The sequence below is a fragment of the Aplosporella prunicola genome, assembly GCF_010093885.1.
Source record: "Aplosporella prunicola CBS 121167 unplaced genomic scaffold K452scaffold_2, whole genome shotgun sequence".
Classification (NCBI taxonomy): domain Eukaryota; kingdom Fungi; phylum Ascomycota; class Dothideomycetes; order Botryosphaeriales; family Aplosporellaceae; genus Aplosporella; species Aplosporella prunicola.
The window spans coordinates 570,765-587,903 of NW_022983530.1; the positions used below are offsets into that span (position 1 = coordinate 570,765).

The following is a 17,139-nucleotide window of genomic DNA, read 5'->3' on the forward strand; positions in this document are numbered from 1 at the left end:
AGAGCCGAGAAGATCGAGCACGTTAACAAGAGCCCGCTCTTAAACAGGCAATTCGATCGAATCGCGAGACCCTGACAGAGCATAACGGTATGGCACATTGTTGTTATGCGAGATAAGGGCTGGATGGGGTAGGTGACTAACTCACAAACGAAAAGATTCAATGACAATGAAAGTCTAAGTCTACGATGCGAGTACGTTTTGAATTTTGTGGAAGAGACGACGTTGCGGCAACCGTGTCATGGACTTGCTTGACGAGCGCCAGCGCGTGCCCAAGCGTCTCCTTGGCCAATTTGGCAATAGGTAGGGCTGAAGATCGCCGTGCCATTGCCATCGCCCATCGCCCATCGCAGCTCACTCTCGTTGACGAGCGGGCGATCTGCATTGAAGACACATGGATGATCAAGCAATCTATTTTGAGAATGAAGAGCCAGCTGCACATGGAGCACCCGCAAATCACTATGGTACACGAAACGCTCGTGGAACAAGTCCTTTTACGTTCATTTTTGACGTCCGCGTCGATGCGACCCGTCCCCGCTCTACAGTCTTGGCTCATCGACATCATGAGAATGCTATCTAGCTGCATCATCAAGTACGACGAAATTAGGCGCTGGATTAATGAGGAATAGCAGATTGCGTGCTCAGGAACGCCTTCCAGATGACCCTCGAAAGACCCTTGGCTCCTCTTACAACGCCGAGAAGACGAAGAGCTATATATCCTGTTAGCGCAACTGAGTCCGTATGGCCCTTCTCCACCCTTTCCACTTACGTTGTTCGTAGCCGCGATGGCAATGCTGTCTTCATTGGGGTGCCAGCTCATGTGCAGGATCTTCTTGTTGAAGTCAATCTGGTCCGCATCCGTCTCCTTCCTCATCCTCTGGCCGGGGCCTATGGCACCAGCCGCGGGGCTGCCAGCCCGGGAGTTGCTCTTCTTGCCCGAACCAGTGGGGCTCGTCGCACTTTGGCCCATGGGCGTGGGAATCCCCACCTTCTTCGCCTTGAAAGCTGACTTGTCGGCCTGCAGCACCACCTCGGTCTCCTTGTCGGGGTCCGAGGGGTAGATCATGAAGTTATTGTTGTAACTTCCCGTCATAACATTCTTCGCATCTCCCGAGAACACAACCTCAAACTTGTCAAAAATGCTGTCGTTCTCGTAGGTGTCGCACAACCGCGGTCTGAGGTGCTCATGAATGGGAATCGTCTTAACCGGCTTGTTTTCCATCTTCACGTCCCAAATCTTCACGGTAAGGTAGTCACGAGAGAGGATGTAGCGGCCATCGCGGGAGAAGCGCACGTCGGAGATAGAGGAGATGATTTCCGAGAAGAACGAACGAGACTGGGGGTCTTCTTCCTGCTCAAATTCTGGATGGACATTAGTATATGAAAAGTTGGGCGAGTTTCGCGTCCACTTACGCTTAGCGTGCTGGTCACAGAGCGCACTCTCTCTCATGTCGGCCAGCTTGATCGTGCCCTTTGAGCTGGCGTACATGAACAGGTGGCAAAGTTCGGGATGGAATTCCGCGGCAGTGATGACTTCCGTAAGCTCCTCCATGTTCGCTGGCTTGATGTCGACAATGTTGAAGCTCTGGTCTTGAATGTTCAAGTTCCACAAGTTGATCCTAAGGTCATCGCTACTGATGAACGTCTCCCCGTCGCTGTTAACAGATATGCTGTTGATATGGTACGCGTGCGCATTGGCGTAGGTCTTCCGAGGCACGGCTGCCACAACGGTATCGTGAAGGGTGAGGCGGGGCAGCTTGAGGTCTGCAGCGGATCGGAAGTGAGGGCGCTGCACTGGGCCGCCAGCGCTCGGAACGCCGGCTGGCGTCAACTCCTGAGAGAGGTTGTTCTCTGCTACGACCTTCAGAGACTTCTCAAAGACCTTCCATAGCTTTATCGTCTTATCATTGGTGGAGAGAAGATAGTGGGAGGGGTTCTGCCTCTTGCACCACTTGATCTTGTTGATCTTCTCTTCGATCTCTAAGGATTTGAGATAGTCGAACTCGGGCTCGTGTGACTGGAACTCGGTGTGAAACTTGTACTCGCAGGTTTTTTTCTACGCCGGTCAGTATGTCCAACAATGCTAGATGAGGGGGGCGTTGGGTGGGCGCATGTCATGAGATAGGAGACGTACCGTCCTATTGCGCTCAAACAGCACAACTCTACCACCCTTGTCGCCAGTCGCCAGATAATCACCCGTTTCGTCGAATTCGACAGTCGAGATTATATCCGCTGTGGGAACGCCGTTATTAGCAGCCGAGTCTTTAACACACTGTGAGCTCTGATTCTCAATGGCACAGTGTAGGGACAGGCGCTTAGAGCCACGAATGACAAGAACAAACCTTCCGTGATGTCCTCTACATCTCCTTTGTCACCGAAGCACCTGAGAAGCAAGGTCGTCAGCTCTTGATCTACAAGGCTTCGTAGTCTGTGGCGTAGCTAGCGGCGAGGCCGTTGGCGGTGAAGGCCGCCGCACGTTGATCGTTCATTGTGGGGCCGCGATACAGGGCCGCGGGTGAAGGGCTCTATCCGACCAGGGCGATGTAGGATGCAAGGGGCGCTTACTGCGTGAACTTCCACGTCGTGGGTTGGCCCTCTGCTTCTACCATCTTTTCCAAAGTTGCGCCGACAGGTCCTTAACCTAGAGCAAGCAATAGCGGGGTGTGATCCGGTCTAGACAGAATGCAACGGGCGGCTGAAGATACAGCGGCGTGAGAGCGTGGCGTCTGCGCGAGGTATTAGTCGCGGTGATGCAGATGCTGAGACGATGTCACAGCGGAGTGCGGGTGGACGAAACCGGCTTGGACTGGGCGCGTCGCCGTTGAGAGTGGAGTGGGATGCGGGTGGTGGAGAGAGGCGTAGTGTAGACCTTGGAACGGCGGGCGAGGTGAGTAAGGGCTGTTGGAGGGAGCTGATCAATTACGTACGGAGATAAACGGGGTGTGGTGAATGTTTGGACGGTTAGCGGGGAGTTCACTTCAGGCAGGCCCGCACAACGAAGACGGTCAGAGGTGACGGCGAGCGAGAGCGGCCGGAGCTGGGAAACTCCGATTGACGCCAAGCCTCTTCGGTCTGCTGCCAGCGCAGAAGGCCTCAACGCATCGACTTTCATCTCGCTAGCTGGTTGCAACGGTTCTGGCGGTTTTGGTTCCATATGCTGGCGTGCATCTAAATGCCACGTCGGGCTTCCCGCTCCACGCTGCTCGCACGCCTTGCAATAAACTGTGGGCAAAGGCAAGAGCCTCGTGCCTGGCATTGGCCGGCCCGAGACGTGCAGTGCCTGAGGCGGCCAATAAGGCTCAGGGCGCATAGGTCAGTGGCCAGTCGTCAGTCAAGAAGCACCAGCAAAGGAGCTTGCTGCACATGGGCTGCGTCATAGGGAGCACTGGAGCAGCATATGCACCGTAGTATGCGAGCATGGGGGATGTCCCAGGCCCCGTTGCCTACGATCCCAGGGGCGCCCTGGGACCTGGGGTTATAGGGCGACAAAAGTAAGCTAGACTTCCTTCACGTCAATTGCACATGCAGGGCGTCCTGCCTGGCCGTGGCGCTGGAGCTTGATCTCGGGCGGCCGGGTCACGTGCCGCGCTCGGACCACCTTTCGCTAAAGCCCACACCTCTTGAATTTCCTACGCTCTTCTCACTGATCGCGACGACGACGACACAAGGACGACCAAACCCTCGAACTCCGTCGACAAGATGTCCCACCGTAAGTACGAGGCTCCTCGCCACGGTTCGCTGGCATACCTGCCCCGCAAGAGGGCTGCCCGTCACCGGGGAAAGGTCAAGAGGTACGTTTTCGCACCGCCGCCGATTTCAGCACTTTTCGGACGAACATTACCACGCACGGCAAGAGGTGGACGAAGGGTTGGCACAATGACACGCGGTCTGGGTCATGCAAAAGAGAGACGGAATTCTTTACAATGGGCGATCGCTGGCGTGCGCTGTGGCTTGTCTTTGGGCTGGAGGTCTTTTTCTCTACACCTGCTAACTCTTTGTAATTCTCAGCTTCCCCAAGGATGACCCCAAGAAGCCCGTCCACCTCACTGCCACCATGGGCTACAAGGCCGGTATGACCACGATCGTCCGCGACCTCGACCGTCCCGGTGCCAAGCTTCACAAGAAGGAGATCGTCGAGGCCTGCACGGTCGTCGAGACCCCTCCTGTACGTACCGAAGCAACCCGAGCGCAGCAATTCCACGGTCAATTGTACTTACAATTTGTTTTAGATGGTTGTCGTCGGTGTCGTCGGTTACATTGAGACTCCCCGCGGTCTCCGCTCCCTGACCACCGTCTGGGCTGAGCACCTGTCGGACGAGGTCAAGAGGAGGTTCTACAAGAACTGGTATAAGAGCAAGAAGAAGGCGTTCACCAAGTACGCCAAGCAGTACTCCGAGAACAGCTCCAAGAGCATCACCCGCGAGCTTGAGCGCATCAAGAAGTACTGCACCGTCGTCCGCGTCCTCGCCCACACCCAGATCTCCAAGACCCCTCTTAAGCAGAAGAAGGCCCACCTTATGGAGGTTCAGGTCAACGGTGGCTCGATCGCCGACAAGGTCGACTTCGCCCACGGCCTCTTCGAGAAGTCCGTCGACGTCTCCTCCATCTTCGAGAAGGACGAGATGATCGACTGCATTGCCGTCACCAAGGGTCACGGTTTCAACGGTGTTACCTCCCGCTGGGGCACCAAGAAGCTTCCTCGCAAGACGCACAAGGGTCTCCGCAAGGTTGCTTGTATCGGTGCCTGGCACCCGTCCCATGTCCAGTGGACTGTTGCCCGTGCCGGTCAGATGGGTTACCACCACCGTACCTCGGTCAACCACAAGATCTACCGCATCGGCAAGGGCGATGATGCTGGTAACGCCTCGACCGAGTTCGACGTTTCCAAGAAGAACATCACTCCGTAAGTACCATTTGTTAAATTTCTGCAGCAAAGACTAACAAATTCTCAGCATGGGTGGCTTCGTCCGCTACGGTGAGGTCAAGAACGACTTCGTCCTCCTGAAGGGCTCCATCCCCGGTGTCAAGAAGCGGGTCATGACTCTGCGCAAGTCCATGTTCGTCCACACCAGCCGCAGGTCTCTCGAGAAGGTCGAGCTCAAGTGGATCGACACCTCCTCCAAGTTCGGTCACGGTGCCTACCAGACCGCCGCGGAGAAGAAGCAATACATCGGCACGCTCAAGAAGGACCTTCAGGCCTCTTCTTAAGCTTGTTTATCTTTTCGCGGTTTGGTTTGCATCTAGTTCACGAGTGGCGGGGTAGCTTTGGCGTTCTCATGTCCCGAATTCCCACGTAGAACATGCACAAAAGCATGTTCAGCGCTAAATAAAAGATACTCAATGGAAGTCATGGATCCAATGAAATGCCACTGCGCTTTCGCTAATCTGTTCCTTTTCGCCTTGCGTGCATTGCCGATCCGATGAAAAGGCTTGCTGTGTGAAAACATGTGTACGCGATTCATGGTTAACGTATATCACCGTCAAGCGAGACTCGCCGTATAACGAGATGATCACTCTTGGACGGAGTGAAAACGAAACCCATGTAAGATGTTTATGAAGTTGTAGTTATGCATTCTAAGTTTGGTTAACTATATCCAGAGCTCAAGAAGTAGCCTGCTGGAACTGTATACATCTTTTAATAAGATATCAAGGAAATTGGAATATTGTATCGAATTTTCCACCATGAAGCTACTTTGAGATATAATGTATATATTCTAGTATTGAAGGCTTTCTGCCAGTGAAAGCGTTGGAATAGATGTATGTGCACGCTACTCAACCGACCCATCGTCCAGAATTGCTGCGGATGAATGGCCTTTTGAGGTATTTCATTACCCCGTCTTCCACCACTCCGGTTTGTTTTCGCTTAGAGGTGGCCCGGATTTTGTTCGGATCGGACAAAGGAATATCAGATAACATGGGCACGAAAGCGTGCAGACTGCTGCGGCTTCGGATGGCGACCAACTGGCAGTTGACATTGGAAGGCAAGGGAAGAGGCGAAAACGATGTCGTCCGTCACCACTGATCGCGGAGATCGAGACTCGGGCGCGTGTCGTGTAGGCGTATTCTGCCGAGGTAGTGTCAGGCGCAGCGGCCAATGAGCGCGTGGGCGGTTTGCTTATGCCGCATCTCATGGGCGGCGAGCCGGGACTAGTGGATCGCAGCATCAACGCCTCGACGACCCGAGACTCCAACGCCATCAACTCTCCCCTCTCCCCTCATCCACAAAATGTCCGCCCTTCGGATGCGGCAGCTGGCCGCCAATTCTCAGGTACGTTTGCCCGCTCATCTGCTCTGCCCTGCATATGTATGCCCTGGCCTTTCGGTTTCACGTACAAAGCTTCCGTGGCCCCGCGAGCTGCCTCGCAGGAAATTCCTGGGGACAAGGACACCCGCGCCGATTCTGTGCCACCATCACCATACCCCTCCGTGTGGCGTCGTGGCACGTCTAGCACAGCTTGATTGACTCTGTCGCAGTTCGCCAGGGCTTTCAGGCCCCAGACCCGCGCCTTCTCTTCCTCCAGGCCGGTCTCCAAGATCTTCACGAACGAGCCGCTCCGCGCCAAGGAGGCATCCCCCCATGTCAGCCACAAGTACCCTGTAATCGACCACGAGTACGATGCCATTGTTGTTGGCGCTGGTGGTTCCGGTCTTCGCGCCGCCTTCGGTCTGGCTGAGGCCGGCTTCAACACGGCCTGTATCTCCAAGCTGTTCCCCACCCGTTCCCACACCGTCGCCGCCCAGGGTGGTATCAACGCTGCGCTTGGAAACATGCACGAGGACGACTGGAGGTGGCACATGTACGATACCGTCAAGGGTTCGGATTGGTTGGGTGACCAGGACGCTATCCACTACATGACCCGCGAGGCCCCCGCCTCTGTCATTGAGCTCGAGAACTACGGTTGCCCCTTCTCCAGAACCGATGACGGCAGGATGTAAGCTCTACTATCATTGAAATGGGGACTCGGCAGCTAACAGCTGGATAGCTACCAGCGCGCCTTCGGTGGTCAGTCTCAGAAGTACGGCAAGGGTGGCCAGGCCTACCGTTGCTGTGCTGCCGCTGACAGAACCGGCCATGCTCTTCTCCACACGCTTTACGGTCAATCCCTTCGTCACAACACCAAGTACTTCATTGAGTTCTTTGCCACCGATTTGATCATGGAGGATGGTAAGTGCAAGGGTGTCATTGCCTACAACCAGGAGGATGGTACCCTGCACCGTTTCCTTGCCCACAACACGGTCTTGGCTACCGGTGGATACGGCCGTGCCTACTTCTCTTGCACCTCCGCACACACCTGTACCGGTGATGGTATGGCTATGGTTGCCCGTGCTGGTCTGCCTAACCAGGATTTGGAATTCGTTCAGTTCCACCCCACTGGTATCTACGGCGCTGGTTGCTTGATCACTGAGGGCTCTCGTGGTGAGGGTGGTTACCTCCTCAACTCTGAGGGTGAGCGTTTCATGGAGCGTTACGCTCCCACTGCCAAGGATTTGGCCTCGCGTGACGTCGTCTCTCGTTCCATGACCATGGAAATCCGTGAGGGCCGTGGTGTTGGTCCTGACAAGGACCACATTTACTTGCAGCTCAGCCATCTGCCTCCCGAGGTCCTCCACGACCGTCTCCCTGGTATCTCTGAGACGGCTTCCATTTTCGCTGGTGTCGACGTCCGCAAGCAGCCTATCCCTGTTCTGCCCACCGTCCACTACAACATGGGTGGTATCCCAACCAAGTACACTGGTGAGGTTCTTACCGTTGATGAGAACGGCAAGGACAAGGTCGTCCCCGGTCTTTTCGCTTGCGGTGAAGCCGCCTGTGTCTCTGTCCACGGCGCCAACCGTCTGGGTGCCAACTCCCTGCTCGACCTCATCGTCTTCGGCCGTGCTGTTTCCCACACCATCCGCGACAACTTCACTCCTGGCCAGAAGCATGACCCCATCTCCGCCGACGCCGGCGCCGACGCCATCGAGGTCATTGACCATGTCCGTACCGCCGACGGCCCCAAGTCGACCCACGAAATCCGCTCTGCCATGCAGAAGGTCATGCAGACCGATGTCTCCGTTTTCCGTACCCAGGAGTCGCTTGACGAGGGTGTGCGCAAGATCAACGATGTCGACCAGACCTTCTCGCAGGTCGGCACCAAGGACCGCAGCATGATCTGGAACTCTGACCTGGTTGAGACTCTAGAGCTGCGGAACCTGTTGACGTGCGCCGTCCAGACGGCCGAGGCCGCCGCCAACCGCAAGGAGTCGCGTGGCGCGCACGCCCGCGAGGACTTCCCGGACCGTGACGACGAGAACTGGATGAAGCACACGCTGACGTGGCAGAAGAAGCCGCACGGCAAGACGGAGCTGGGCTACAGGTCTGTCGTTGGTACGACGCTGGATGAAAACGAGTGCAAGGCGGTGCCGCCGTTCAAGAGAACTTACTAGTTTATTCTTATTTTGGGAGACTTAGTGTACATTTGTCCTGTTAGCAATTAAAGGCGCGGCTGTTGATCTGCTTGTATCCATCCAACTTCTGAACTCTGCTCGTTATCAGTGATTATAATTATCTACTGCTCCGCCTTACTACGGTTACAGCGGGACACTGTTATTCATATCCCTATGGTGAGTAGTATCTCTGTAGACGTAGAAGTATTTCAAATAACTCCAAACATAAACAATTGTGAAAGTTACAAATGTGTTCATATGGTTTTGTTGGTAGACAAAACTACTCTCGACAAGTTGTTTCTTAGCTGGACGTAGAGCCCGATTTCGTGACTAGATGAGATAGTTTAAAATAACATGTAGATTAACAATATCTACGCCTCTCAGTCACTCCTTAGTTGGATGTGGAGCATGAACTCGTAGGTAGACAAGTAGCCTCACAAGACTATGTAAACTACAACAATATACGCCCCTTGGCATATTCGTGGCAACACAATTATTAACCCTCACACATACACTACGTCACCGTTGTCAATCTTCTTGATAATTCGGACATAGACTCAACTCGATTTAATCGATGCTCCGTAATGCTTTGAGCCTCTTCTATCAGAGCTCCTGTAATCCTTACTATACACGCCCGCCGTCGCCATGTCACGTGTAGCCAGCGATGGGCCGGCATTCCCCAGAAGCACAACAGAAAGGAAGATCCATAACCGTAAAACGCAAAGAGCAACCTCTCTCCATCGCCATCCCCAGCCCCCAAGCCAAATGCTGGAGGAGCGCAGCAGCCGCGCGATTAGTTGTACTGCATGTAAGTGGCGGTGGAGTTGAACTTGAGGTTGCCCTTGATGACCTTGTCGACAGCGGCGAGGAAGTCCTTCTCGGTGGCGACCTTTCTCCGGGCGCGGATGGCGAACATGCCCGCCTCGGTGGCGACGCTGCGCAGCTCGGCACCCGTGCTGTTGGGGCATAGGCGCGAGATGAGCTCCCAACGGATGTCGCGTTCGACGCTCATGCTCTTGGCGTGGATGCGCAGGATGTTGGCGCGGCCCTCCATGTCGGGCAGCGAGAACTCAATCTTGCGGTCGATACGGCCGGGCCGCATCAGCGCGGGATCCAGTGTCGACGGCCGGTTGGTCGCGAACATGACCTTGATGTTACCGCGCGAGTCGAAGCCGTCCAGCTGCGTGATCAGCTCCAGCATAGTGCGCTGCACTTCGTTGTCGCCACCGGCGCCGTCGTCGAAACGTGCACCTCCGACCGCGTCGATTTCGTCAAAGAAGATGATACAGGCCTTCTTCGTCCGCGCCATCTCGAAAAGCTCTCGCACCATGCGGGCACCCTCACCGACGTACTTCTGGACCAGCTCGGAACCAATGACACGGATGAAGGTGGCGTCCGTCCTGTTGGCGACGGCACGAGCGCAAAGCGTCTTACCGGTACCGGGGGGGCCGTAGAGCAGCGCGCCCTTGGGCGGGTCGATACCGAGGTTGACAAAGCGTTCGGGAGACAGCAAGGGCATTTCAACAACTTCACGGAGCTTCTCGATCTGTTCCTTGCAGCCACCAACGTCTCCATACGTGACGTCCGGCTTGTCCTCCACTGTCATCATCGTCACCGATGGGTCGATCTTCGGGGGTAGCGGCAGCATAATCTGGTACTTGTTTCGGTCCACACTGTTATTCACACTTGTTAGCATTACAGAGGATCTCCGAACCGTATAATCGGCGCGCAAACGTACCCGACCCGCATTCCCTCCTCGATATCCGTTTGACTGACCCTCTCGCCCAAGTTGACTACGAACTTGGCAATCTGCTTGACGTTGATGACGTATTTGCTCTTATCGGCATCCTTCTCATCTTGTATGATCTTGGTGCAACGCGCGACTTGCAGGGGCTGCTCCTCTTGCATCCGCTGCCTGTCGGCGGCAATATCCCAGAGGTGCGGCGGTGCGAGACCAGTGTCGGATTCCTAGCTGTTGTGAGCTTGACGTTCGTGTTAAATGGAACGTTTTGAGGATACCTTGACGCCAATCTTCTCATTCACGCTCTGCTGCTTGTCCCTGATCTCCTTCTCGAGCTTCTTGAGCTCTGCTGCGTAGGGCGCGGCGCCATAGGTCTTGAGCACTTGAATGTCCCTACATCGGAGTCAGCGACTGCATCCTAGCCAAGGACCGGGCGTGGTTCCGTACTCATCGGAGAGGGGCGTGATCTTCTTCTCTTCTATCTCTTCGTCGGAGTAGGTCTTCTGGTACTTCTCCCAGTTCTGGCCGGTGGCGCTGGGCATGGTGAACGGAGGCGAAGTGGAGCTCGCCGCGGGAGGGTCGGGTGGTTCTTAGTCGAAGTTAAGCGGGCGCAAGGCGTGCGGCGAGGAGTGTGAGGGTGAGGGCGTGGTGCGGTGGATGGAGGTGAGCGGAGGAGGTATGGAAGTGATGCGTAGTTGAGCTGGAGCTCTCTGGTCGGCCGGCTTCGTACCTAAGCATCGACTCCGGGTTGTTGTAAAGTGGACGGAGAGAACCGCCGACGCGACCGACATCTGGAAAATGATCGCGTCCTGCAAGAGTCGGCGGCCCGCACTTTTCCTAGAGACAACACCGCGCCCCTCCTTGCTATCTCCCGACCGTCCACTTGTTTGATTCCGTCAAGATGGCTACTACTGCGCCCCCCAGCAGTAACGCCGGCAACAATGCCTTCAAGGTAAAATCCCAATCTTGCGGGACAGACGCAGCTCAGGGCTAACCGTGCATCAGGACAAGGAGAAGCCCCAGGCGGTGCGCACGGCGAACATTGTTGCGGCGAGAGGTATGCGATTCCGCCAGACACCCTGAGAGCTTAGGAAGCTGACTGAGATGAATAGCCGTCGCCGACGCCATTCGGACAGTAAGCTAGGGGATATCCCAGAATGTGGGGTTCAAGGAAGCTGATGTAGGCATGCTAGTCGCTCGGCCCTAGGGGTATGGACAAGATGGTATGTTTGCTATTAAGCTTTTGCTTCGAGAGCTCTTCTAATACAGTAAACAGATCCAAACTGGCAAGGGCGAGACCATCATTGTAAGCTCCCGCAGCGCCCGCCTCCCTGGATTCAATAACCTAATGCAGCTCAGACGAACGACGGCAACACCATGCTGCGGGATATGAGTGTCTTGCACCCGGCCGCCAGGATGCTGGTCGATCTGGCCAATGCCCAGGATATCGAAGCCGGTGACGGCACGACGTCGGTTGTTGTCATTGCGGGCAGTTTGCTCGGTGCCGCGGAGCGGTTACTGGCAAAGGGTACGTCTCTCTAATCCTCGTCATGAGGAAAACGAGCTTATATTTATCCTAGGTATCCACCCCACCGTGATCTCGGAGTCCTTCCAGCGTGCCGCCGCTGCGGCAGTTCAGACTCTTCACGACATGTCCCTTCCCATCGATCTCGCCGACCGTACTACCCTTCTCAAGGCCGCTTCTACTTCGCTTTCCTCCAAGATTGTTGCCCAGGAGCCTAAGCTGGCGCACATGGCCGTGGACTCTGTCCTCAAGGTCATTGACCCCAAGACCGCCGACAACGTCGACTTGAAGAACATTAGGATTCTGAAGAAGCCCGGCGGTACCATAGATGAGAGCGAGATGGTGGACGGTTTGGTGATGCAGCAGCAGGTCGTGAAGAGCGGTGGCGGCCCTACGAGGAAAGAGAAGGCGCGGATAGGCCTGATCCAGTTCCAGCTCAGCCCCCCCAAGCCCGACATGGAGAACCAGATTGTCGTCAACGACTACAGGCAGATGGATAAGATCTTGAAGGAGGAGCGGACGTACCTGCTGAACATGGTCAAGAAGATCAAGAAGGCGAAGTGTAACGTTCTCTTCATCCAGAAGTCTATCTTGCGCGATGCCGTCAACGACCTTTCCCTGCACTTCCTGGCCAAGTTGGACATCCTTGTCATCAAGGATGTCGAGCGCCACGAGATTGAGTTCATTACCAAGAGCACCGGCTGCAAGCCGATTGCCGACATTGACTCTTTCACCGAGGACAAGCTTGGTTCCGCGGACCTGATTGAGGAGGTGCAATCTTCGGGCGCGAGGATAGTCAAGGTTACTGGTGTTAAGGCCGCGGCACAGACCGTCTCCATCGTCTGCAGAGGAGCAAACTCACTCATCTTGGATGAGGCCGAGCGCTCTCTGCACGACGCGCACTGTGTCATCAGGTGTCTCGTCAAGAAGAAGGCTATGTTGGCTGGTGGTGGCGCGCCCGAAATCGAGATTGCTCAGGCCCTCTCGCAAAAGTCGCGCGAGCTCACTGGCACTGAGGCGATCTGCTGGAAGGCGTTCGCCGACGCCATGGAGGTCATTCCCAACACCCTCGCCGAGAACGCTGGTCTCAACTCCATCAAGGTCGTCACCGAGTTGAGGCACAGGCATGCTCTCGGCGAGAAGAACGCCGGCATCAGCATCAAGAGTGGTGGTGTTAAGGACAATATTGCCGAGGAGAATGTGCTGCAGCCGCTGCTCGTCAGCACCAGCGCCCTCGAGCTGGCGGCTGAGACCGTTAAGATGGTAAGCTTATGAACCCCACTTCCCCATTTAACTTCCATCTCAATGAGAACCTTATGGATCATTGCTAACATGTCCCTAGTTGTTGAGAATCGACGATATCGCTCTTAGCCGTTAAAGAAACGGTGAGTGTGCGAATGGATAGTTGCTGAAACTGAAAAGTAACGTTGAATGTCCATAGACGAAAAGAATCAAGAATGACTTCAAAATAATGTATGACCCAGGTTGTGATCTTGATAGTGACCGTTTCATTTCCTTGTCGATATTAAAAGACTTCTCAAGATTGGTGTGTGGTAAACAAGCGTAGTTGCAATTGAAGCTATGGCGTGGCATGAAGGCTGGGTGGTGGTTTGGTCAACAACGACTGTTCTGTTTCGGGGGCCTGTATCAAGACGAAAGTTCCTTTTCGTACTGACAACAGGTTATTGCGCATTTTGAAGACAAAGATAACTGTTACAGAGATATCTCAAAAATCGACAAACCTGTTATACTCGGTGATGGGGAAAATACAACAGTATTCAAGCAGTATTTATTCTATTAGATATAAGTTTAGATGATACTTACTCAACTCCTGCAAAGTGAAACTTACAATTTTCCCATTCAACTTTGCGCCCTCGTACCTGTTACCATACCTGTGCCTTCACATCTTTTCGTATTCGTAGCTGCCAGGAGGCCGCCTAATAGGTGCCAAAGAATACTTGTATATTGCATATTTGGTTTGTTAAGCGACCAAGTGATGAGCGAAATAGTCAAGAAAAGGGTTGACAAATCATCTCCGGCCCTATATATATGTATATGTACCGCATAGAGGTTCCAGACAAGTTATACCTAAACATAGCTGCCTTCTAGTACGTAGGTGTGGAAGCAATCCCATGGAGAGATGGTTTGATATTTCTTGTATCAGGATGAGCGCTTTTATATGCATATGAAGTTCAATGTTTGGAAGAGGTGGAAGTATTTCGAGGACATATGGTGACATTGTCTCGCGGAACGCTCTGGGGATTCGAGTATGGACATCGTCAGTATATTTGCGTGGAGTCGAACAGGCCTTTGATTCCAACATACTTCGGCTTTGCGGTGGGTATGACTGCTTTCAAGATCTGACGGTGCGCATGGTATCAGGTCCCCTCGGCCAGCTTGGTCTGGATATGGGTTCTTCAGGGCGTGAGGTCTCCATAGAGAATCCAATGTCCTTAGAAAGTTTACAGAAGCATCTGCCGGAACTTTAGGCTGTAGTCCCTCATTCATGGTGCGGACTGCACACAGAGAGATGCTGGAAGGCGTCAATTTAACACCGCATTGCTCTAGACATGCCGCTCAACAACCCTGAAGGAGATTACACAATGGGTCCGGTTATTGGTGGAAAGTTTGAACTGCAAAGTCATATAATCATTGTCAAGGAAGTCGTTCCTAGACGGGGAGGAAGTTCATACGTGCTCCCTCGTGGCTATTTCGCAACCTCGCAAACTCGCAAACTCGCAACATACTCCCAAAACAAGTTGGATGATTTTCCAGACCTTCGAATGAGACACACTTACCTAGCTCTCCGGACGAGCGGATATCCAAAAGACATACCTCTTCCCGCAGACCCCCTTCTAAAGGAGCACACCTCACAGCCCCAAACCAAACACGGAGGAAAACAAACCAGGCCTCCCACACCTCTCTTCTTTTTTCCTCTTGGGACTTGTCCCTTTGCCAAGCCCGTCTCGCCAGCTCGCGCCCGCTTATGCCCCACTCCGATACCAACAAACACCACCACCAATACCACCCCAGTCCACCTATCCAGACGCACCGCACCTAATCCGCCACCAGCTTCGCGCCCCCAAATGGCCCAGAACCACGCCCATTTCATATCGAGCCCGCGCCCACACCCTCCCGCGCCCTCGGCCCCCGCCAGCCAAGCGGAAAAACAGCCACCACGAATCAAGCCCACCACACTCCGATGACGGCGGCGGAGGCGGTGGTGGCGGCTGCGGCAAAGCCCGTATGTAGTTTTCTAGTGTTGGTGTACGTTTTATTGGTGTGGTAGCCGCAATTTAGGGACCTTTGACGACCTTTGCCCCTTCCAGTTGTTGGACCGGATGACGCCATCGCCGCGCGGATGATGCATGCGCGCCTGGCCACGCCCGCACCCACACACGCGAGCGAGAGGCGTTCGATAGATAGACGCGATCTGTGGCGCGGGGATTTTCTTCTAGGCTCTCATTTGGCGTTGATGCTTTTTCCTTTTGCGATCCGCGGCGGGGATATGCTTGCGTGCTTGCATGCCTATCTGGCTGCCCATCCTGACTATCCCGGCTGCCTGGCTGCGCGCCAGCTGGTCCAGGCCCGTGGCAATGGGATCGATCTGCTATTTCCCTGGATGCCGCTGGTCTGGCATGGCGGTGGAGACACAGGTCCAGTGCGTGGGTTCGCGGTTGGCTGGATCTGGGCCCCGAGGCCAAGGTCTTGGTGTTGAGTGGCTAACTGATCGCGCGAAGGTGGACGCTCGGGGATGTGGACAATGGGACGAACCTGCTTGTCTGCTCTAGCTGAGAAGGGAATGAAAGATGCGGGCCCGATGTTGGTGTCTATCTCACTGAGCAAATGTTTTACGTACCGATTTAGGCGTCTTTCACGCATCGGCGCTGGAAGTGCTCTGTAGACGACAATTCTTTCGTCTGGTTGCCATAGCATTGCAGTGAAATCCATTATCCATGCCGTCCGTCCTACATGGAACCAAACAATTGTGAGGTGTAGCAGCATTTGCCCGTACCAAAGGAGAAGAGAAAGACAAAAGCTTGAAGTAAGAAACGGGACATAAGCAGCGAAAAGAACACCATACCAAACCAAAACAGCTCAAGAAGAATAGGATAGAAAGGAAACCACAATACACGTGCCACATCGCTTTTTTCACACATCAACACAAAAAGCAACCACCGACGTACCTGCGACACCAAGCTAAACAGAATTTGCATCACCAAGTCGCACCGCTCGTCATCAAGCATCAGTCAAAGCACACAAGCTCAAGCTCAAGCTCAAGCTCAAGCTCAACGAACCCCAAGCCAACCACCACCACCCCAATCCAGCCCAACCCTGCTCGCGCAGTCAGTCAGTCTGACAGTCACACACAAACAAGCCCACCCCTCCGCCAACCGCCACATCCACCCACTCACCCCGCATCTCGAACCGATCGCAAAACGCAGCACCATCGACCTCGTATATCACATCCTCACAACCGCCCAACCAAACGAACCACCCAACACCCAACACCCAACACCCGACGTCCAAAGCCGTCTCGCCTCGTCGCCACCGCCATCGTGAGCGAGCATGGAAGCAAGCAATCATGCGCGTGCACCACCTGAGTGAGGCCTGGAGCGCAGACTCGCAGCAAAGCGACAAGCAATCAAGCAAGCAAGCAAGCAAGCAGACGTTGCTCGTTCGCTCGCTCGCACGAGCGCGCGCGGAAGTCGGCTGATGCGCGCGTGGGACCCACTATCAGGCAGCGGCAAGCAGCGGCGCGGCGCGCCTCTTCGGCCGAGACATGGCGTGTGTGGTGTGACGGTGTGCGGGGATGGGGCGGTTCTGGCTTTGTCTATAGTTTTTTTTCTTGCTTGCGACGCCTAATACACTATATTGCGCGCGGGGTCGAGACGATGGTGGTACAGTAGTAGGTAGCAAGGGTCTGTCGTGCTGGAGTGCGTGCGCCGTGCGGACGTGCGGCTCGGGGATGCGTGGTGGGGATCATAGCCATGCCCGCTCGGGCGAGGTGCCTAATTTGCGCGAACGGAACGGCGGCCTGCGGGCGGAGAAGGGGCTATTGATGCCGTGGGGCTAACGGTTTGCGATGGAGTGATATGAAATTGGGACTGACGCGGCGAGAACAGAGGACCGAGTTGCAAGGGTTTGGATGGTCGTTTCTCTAATGATGTACAGGTCCTAGAACAGAGCATCTTATGCGCTAGAGATGGAGAAAAGCAAAACTAAGAGTTTCAGAAGTGAAAATTCATCGATGCTCACCTCGAGCCCGGGTCACCTCTTCTTTAGCCCAACCTGTCGTAACCTTGGACCAACCAACCAAAAAGACTCCAGATGGTATCATCGGCTAAGGAATTGACCCAAGCTTCTATTATACCGTTACAGTGCCAAACTCCAGGAATTCTTCTTTCTCATCCTCGTTTCGGTCATAATTGCGTGATTCGTAATTCAA

General features: G+C 54.5%; 7 protein-coding genes across 7 annotated transcripts; 3 read left to right on the top strand and 4 right to left on the bottom strand.

The window, feature by feature from the left end:
• Positions 1-392: 392 nt before the first annotated feature.
• Positions 393-2,977, bottom strand: K452DRAFT_282814 (uncharacterized protein). The gene is made up of 8 exons (XM_033539651.1): positions 2,925-2,977; positions 2,795-2,866; positions 2,563-2,723; positions 2,340-2,380; positions 2,132-2,229; positions 1,411-2,053; positions 767-1,359; positions 393-707 (listed from the first exon to the last, which is right to left on the bottom strand). The coding sequence occupies exons 3-8, from the start codon at positions 2,604-2,606 to the stop codon at positions 684-686; spliced, it is 1,443 nt and encodes a 480-aa protein (XP_033402349.1). The 5' UTR covers positions 2,607-2,723; positions 2,795-2,866; positions 2,925-2,977; the 3' UTR covers positions 393-683.
• A 675-nt stretch (positions 2,978-3,652) lies between these two features.
• On the top strand, positions 3,653-5,592 carry K452DRAFT_314887 (uncharacterized protein). Its single transcript, XM_033543807.1, has 4 exons — positions 3,653-3,788; positions 4,006-4,162; positions 4,227-4,900; positions 4,950-5,592. The coding sequence occupies exons 1-4, from the start codon at positions 3,697-3,699 to the stop codon at positions 5,203-5,205; spliced, it is 1,179 nt and encodes a 392-aa protein (XP_033402350.1). The 5' UTR covers positions 3,653-3,696; the 3' UTR covers positions 5,206-5,592.
• Positions 5,593-6,164: 572 nt separating this feature from the next.
• On the top strand, positions 6,165-8,645 carry K452DRAFT_314888 (uncharacterized protein). The gene is made up of 3 exons (XM_033543808.1): positions 6,165-6,265; positions 6,472-6,929; positions 6,981-8,645. The coding sequence occupies exons 1-3, from the start codon at positions 6,224-6,226 to the stop codon at positions 8,422-8,424; spliced, it is 1,944 nt and encodes a 647-aa protein (XP_033402351.1). The 5' UTR covers positions 6,165-6,223; the 3' UTR covers positions 8,425-8,645.
• A 158-nt stretch (positions 8,646-8,803) lies between these two features.
• Positions 8,804-10,905, bottom strand: K452DRAFT_355118 (uncharacterized protein). Its single transcript, XM_033545937.1, has 4 exons — positions 10,613-10,905; positions 10,444-10,558; positions 10,163-10,392; positions 8,804-10,097 (listed from the first exon to the last, which is right to left on the bottom strand). The coding sequence occupies exons 1-4, from the start codon at positions 10,705-10,707 to the stop codon at positions 9,218-9,220; spliced, it is 1,320 nt and encodes a 439-aa protein (XP_033402352.1). The 5' UTR covers positions 10,708-10,905; the 3' UTR covers positions 8,804-9,217.
• Positions 10,906-10,994: 89 nt separating this feature from the next.
• K452DRAFT_262625 (uncharacterized protein) lies at positions 10,995-13,155 on the top strand. Its single transcript, XM_033538615.1, has 8 exons — positions 10,995-11,117; positions 11,171-11,222; positions 11,278-11,300; positions 11,359-11,388; positions 11,442-11,471; positions 11,525-11,693; positions 11,746-12,953; positions 13,033-13,155. Exons 1-8 carry the CDS (start codon positions 11,067-11,069, stop codon positions 13,066-13,068), a joined length of 1,599 nt encoding a protein of 532 aa, XP_033402353.1. The 5' UTR covers positions 10,995-11,066; the 3' UTR covers positions 13,069-13,155.
• A 1,286-nt stretch (positions 13,156-14,441) lies between these two features.
• K452DRAFT_282819 (uncharacterized protein) lies at positions 14,442-14,821 on the bottom strand (the record flags this gene model as incomplete). Its single annotated transcript, XM_033539652.1, has 1 exon — positions 14,442-14,821. A coding segment is annotated over exon 1 (314 nt), but the record flags the coding sequence as incomplete, so codon positions are not given.
• Positions 14,822-15,067: 246 nt separating this feature from the next.
• Positions 15,068-15,815, bottom strand: K452DRAFT_68803 (uncharacterized protein). The gene has a single exon (XM_033547031.1). The coding sequence runs from the start codon at positions 15,693-15,695 to the stop codon at positions 15,240-15,242; it is 456 nt and encodes a 151-aa protein (XP_033402355.1). The 5' UTR covers positions 15,696-15,815; the 3' UTR covers positions 15,068-15,239.
• Positions 15,816-17,139: the final 1,324 nt, after the last annotated feature.